This window comes from Lactuca saligna, chromosome 1 (genome assembly GCF_052625555.1).
Source record: "Lactuca saligna cultivar CGN05327 chromosome 1, ASM5262555v1, whole genome shotgun sequence".
NCBI classification, from domain to species: domain Eukaryota; kingdom Viridiplantae; phylum Streptophyta; class Magnoliopsida; order Asterales; family Asteraceae; genus Lactuca; species Lactuca saligna.
The window spans coordinates 26,088,333-26,093,155 of record NC_136417.1 but is presented as its reverse complement, the minus strand read 5'-3'; the positions used below and the strand labels follow the sequence as shown (position 1 = coordinate 26,093,155).

The window sequence follows — 4,823 nt, the reverse complement described above, 5'->3', positions numbered from 1 at the left end:
GACCTAAGAGTGTTTTCTAGGAGTATGACATGCGTACTGCTAATTACGCTCAATGTACTACTTTGGATTGGACGGATTACGGGTCAGCAACCCAGTACGCTTAACATACTCAGGGTTACGCCCAATATACCCTTCAGAAGATCAAATTCTTTATAAAAGTCTTAATTCTTAAAGACCTTTCGTCCAAACTTTAGATCTTAACCTAATAAACGTCTAAAGCCGTAAAGTTGCAACATTTATGCATTTATATGGATACAAGGAGCTAAAAATTAAAACCCTAACTTATATAACCGTATAACACTCCATAACTCTTGTTATGTCATTTGAACTAACAAATGCTCTAGAAACATTCATTGATTTGATGCATTGAGTTTGTAAACATTTTCTCAATAAATCGGTAATAATGTTCATAGATGACAGATTAAAAAGGAAATATTGTTAACAGGTTAAAAATGAAATATTGTTAAGGGAAACGTTAACTGAAAATGGAAAGGAAAAAAAAAAGAAAAAAAAGAAAATGAAACTCAATAAGAAGTTCGCCAAAATTTTATAGAAAGTCTTTTTTGTATTGCAAATGCTCAAATAAGGATTAGATTTTGAGTTGGTTGTTATCCTTTTTTTCAAGCCTTTCATACTTTTTAATAGTTGAGTTTTGATTCCAACTTGGATCATAACATAATCAATAATACGGAAATTCAATGAAAATAATTAATTGAGATCGAATATTCAAATACAATGTAATAATCAAAAAAAGAACATGAAATTGAATACATCATTGTTCTGCCAACTACGAATCGGGTATAGCCCGTTCTCGTCTACTGGCTTATTCGCACATCTCAATAGCGATCCGCCACGATAAACAGACCTCCTGCAAAATCATGTTTTCCTAATTCTTATTTATCTTGTCCAAAACTGTATTCCCATCCCCTTAAACCGTGTAGTGTTGTTGAATTGTCTCGATATCAAGTCCCTTCAGCTTCACAACCGATTCAACATGTCCCTTTAGTGTATGAAGCTCCCTCAACCTGTCATTATCGATACACATGCATCATATACATTTTAAGACAGTAGTAAAAAAAAAAAAAAGTTAGTCTTTTATCTTATATTTACCTGGCCACCTCAGCTCGCCTCTTTGCTTGTTCTGCAAGCTCCGACAACTCTCTATAGTCGCTCTTGCCTTTTAGAACCTCGGTGGCGTCGGGTGCTTGGAGACCGTGCATTGTGCGTTGATCTGTGGCCCATTGTGCTTCCCTTTCGCCGCGTCCGTAATCCTTCTTGGAGGTGAAAGCAGTCTTGTTTTGGATCATGTTGTTCCATGCCTTGCCGCTCAAGGCAAATCGAATGATAAATTTCAAAATATCCAAAGGAAAGTAAGTGACGATGCTGTATAACCAAATCACACCACCCCATCCCCATCCGACTCCACTCACTCTTGCGAAATCCCACTTAGCGTAAACCGCGATGAGTGTAGCAATCTATATTAATTTTAAATGAAGTTGATTAGATCGAGTTTTTTAAATTATTTAAAATCTCAAATTAACTCTCACCATTTGAGCTATGAAAAAGGCAATGAGTAGTAAAAACCCGGGACGTTCAACGAAAGACCAGCTCCTTGATCTGGTGACGAAGATGAGTGCTTGGCTGATGATACTAACTTGGAGGTAAAGCGCTGACATAAGCTCGAATTCGTTATCTTTGATCGGATGAACACCAAATTTCTCCTGAAACGCCCACGTTAGTTAATTAGAATTGAACAATGACGATGTAAATAGTTAGTTAGGGTTTGGTTGATGTAACTTACAGTGAAGAAGTCGGATTCCTTTGCTAGCCAGAAGAAAATTACAGTCATGACAGCCATGTAGGTTCCGAGAACAACTCCGGTGGCGAAGATTTCTTTCAATTTCCATGAATCCGGCAACGGGGAGGGTTTGACTTTGTCCTTGGAAATGGTCATGATGGTTCCGTCGTTGAGGATGGCGATGATGAGAACCATGAAAGGTGAGAAATCAAAACGCCAGATAAGAGCGATGAGCATGAAACCTAGAACGATACGGATGGTGATGGAGACTGCGTAGATTGTGTAGTTTTTCATTCTCTGGAAGATGGCTCGACTGGTCAACACCGCGCTCACAATCACACTCAACCCTGGCTCGGTCAAAACGATGTCGGATGCACCACGAGCGGCGTCGGTTGCGTCAGCCACTGCGATACCGATGTCGGCACGTTTTAGGGCAGGTGCATCGTTCACACCGTCTCCGGTCATCCCGACGATGTGTTCCCTCTCTTGTAGCTTCTTCACAATCTCGTACTTATGTTCAGGGAAGACTCCAGCAAAACCGTCGGCCTTCTCGATTAGCTCTTCGACTGCGATAGTAGCCATGGAAGCATCTTTGTGTTGGCCGAGGAGGGAGGAAGAGGGGTACATGTTGGTTCCCATTCCAAGTCTCCGCCCGGTTTCCTTTCCGATGGCTAACTGATCGCCGGTGATCATCTTCACATTGACACCAAGGTGGAGGGCACGGCGGATGGTTTCAGCACTGTCGTGCCTCGGTGGGTCAAATAGCGGCAATAGACCGACAAACACCCATGGTCCGCCGGGGCTCTCTTTCGTTTTCTCCGGTACGGTCTGTAAAAAACAAAATCCAGATCGTTAATTTATGAGTATTTCAAAGAAAAATAGAAAGAAACTCACCTGTTGGGAAACGGCAAGAGAACGTAGACCACGTTCGGCGAATTTATCGATGATGTTGAAGACTTTTTTGCTTTCATCGTCTTTTAGGTTGCAGAGCTCGACAATCTGCTCAGGTGCACCTTTGCTGGCTCTGTGCCAGTTTCCGTTTTGATCGATGTATGTGATTGCTGTTCGTTTATCAACTGGATTGAATGGAAGGAAATGAATCTCAGTGATCCCTGCACGTGCTTCCTTAGCATCTCCAAGCATGTTCACGATACAAGCATCGATTGCATCTTGATTCTCGACTCTTGAAGCTCTTGCACCCATTAGAATCACTGTATCCTTGTCACAATCCTTTGCGAAGACCTCAATTAGGGTTTTGTCGACTGTGAGTTTATTCAAAGTGAGAGTTCCGGTTTTGTCACTGCAGAGAACATCCATCCCTGCCAGCTCTTCAATGGCAGTCATTCTCTTGGTGATAGCGCCTTGCTCCGACAACTTGTGGGATCCGATGGCCATGGTGACTGACAAAACTGTTGGCATCGCAATTGGGATTCCTCCGATGAGAAGGACCAACAAGTTGTCGATTCCATTTCTGTAAGTTCGTTTCTGGATTGGGTACATCACCACTATTTCGATTACGAGACCAATTGCAATTGTGCAGATGCAGAAGTTACCAATGGCGGTCAAAACCTAATAATCAATACCAAGAAATTGTTAAAAAAAAAGGTTATGGTGAATTGGTGAATGAGTCAAAATTAGGGATAATAAGTTTTACCTTTTGGAAATGGCCGACTTGATTTGTGCTATCGACTAAGTGAGCGGCCTTTCCGAAGAAGGTGTGAACTCCGGTGGCAATAACAACAGCTTCAATCTCACCCTGTTTGCAGGTTGAACCGGAGTAGACGCTGTCACCTGGATGCTTGGTGACTGGTAATGATTCACCAGTCAACGCAGATTGATCGATTTTTAAAGGATCTCCTTCAAGGAGACGAGCATCGGCTGGGATGATGTCACCAAGCTTAACGCTAATGATGTCACCAGGTACAAGAATGGCGGCTTCTTCTTCATCCCATTTTCCATTCCTTATCACCTTCGCCTTGGGAGCAAGACCTGCCATTAGAGCTGCTGCAGCGTTGCCTGCATTGTTTTCCTCGATGAAACTGATTGTGGAGTTGATGAGAAGCAATGTTGTGATTCCAACGAAATCTTGCCAATCTGGGGGCTTTCCCCCTCCGTTGGCCAAGACAATTGCCATGATAGCTGCAGCCTCCATGACCCATGACAAAGGATTCCACATGAACCCTAAGAACTTGAGGAATTTGCTTTCCTGTTTCAATTAATATCGTGATAAAAAAAAACGATCAGTTCAATGAGTATGATAAAATAGTATTGGAGATTAAAATTAAATTGTAGCGATTTATTTACCTTCTTCTCTTCAAGCTTGTTCGGGCCAAAGATTTGAAGCCTCTTATTCCCTTCTTCACTCGATAATCCCTCTCTGCTGCATTTCAGTGTTTCGAAAACCTCTTCGATGGGAACAGTCTCCTGCAGAAATCAACGACATTGTAAAAATGTAAACCATCAGATCAATCAATCGTCATGCAAAACGTAACCAGATAAAATCACAAAACTACGATTATCCTGAATCGTAGATTGAAATTCGTAAATCGTAATAGAATCGAATCGCGATCAATTGAACATCTAGGGTTCGGGTATCGTTCGTAATGTAAAGATTAGAGAAGAGGGAGATCATACAAGATCGACGTTCTCCTTCTTGAGATCCTCCCAGCTCATTGTCTGACCCCCTGCCATTGTTGATTGCCGTAAGCTGTGTGTGCCAGTGATCGATGTTTGTTAGATGTGTAAGCGCATGAGCAATGGAATGTGAATATAAATGTGAAGTGCAAGGAGGGAAGGGAGGGACTATAAGAACGAAGGCTGGAGAGAGAAAGTGTGAAGAAGAAAGAATGAGAGTGAAACTCGGGAAGGAAGTTGGAGCTTTTTATGCGGCTATATATGGTACGTACATTTGTTTTTGTATGAGGAACCTCTGTTTTTTAGCTCAATCGTTTACCATTGATTTGTAAACTATGCATAAAAACATGTACTCTGTCCAACGTTGGATATATTCAACTTATTGCACGTG

At 41.7% G+C, this 4,823-nt stretch overlaps 1 protein-coding gene across 1 annotated transcript; it reads right to left on the bottom strand.

The window, feature by feature from the left end:
• Positions 1–683: 683 nt before the first annotated feature.
• HA9 (H[+]-ATPase 9) lies at positions 684–4,559 on the bottom strand. The gene is made up of 8 exons (XM_078978172.1): positions 4,433–4,559; positions 4,103–4,222; positions 3,453–4,004; positions 2,693–3,367; positions 1,802–2,626; positions 1,548–1,721; positions 1,111–1,475; positions 684–1,025 (listed from the first exon to the last, which is right to left on the bottom strand). The coding sequence occupies exons 1-8, from the start codon at positions 4,487–4,489 to the stop codon at positions 929–931; spliced, it is 2,865 nt and encodes a 954-aa protein (XP_078834298.1). The 5' UTR covers positions 4,490–4,559; the 3' UTR covers positions 684–928.
• Between the last annotated feature and the right edge of the window lie 264 nt (positions 4,560–4,823).

Bases quoted from the DNA above. Each gene is read 5' to 3' on its own strand.
- HA9 (XM_078978172.1), bottom strand. From the start codon at position 4,489: ATGGCAGGGGGTCAGACAATGAGCTGGGAGGATCTCAAGAAGGAGAAC. The intron at 1,476-1,547 runs GTGAGAGTTAAT...AAATTAATATAG, and splicing joins CCTTTTTCATAGCTCAAATG to ATTGCTACACTCATCGCGGT. The intron at 1,026-1,110 runs GTAAATATAAGA...CGATAATGACAG, and splicing joins AGGCGAGCTGAGGTGGCCAG to GTTGAGGGAGCTTCATACAC.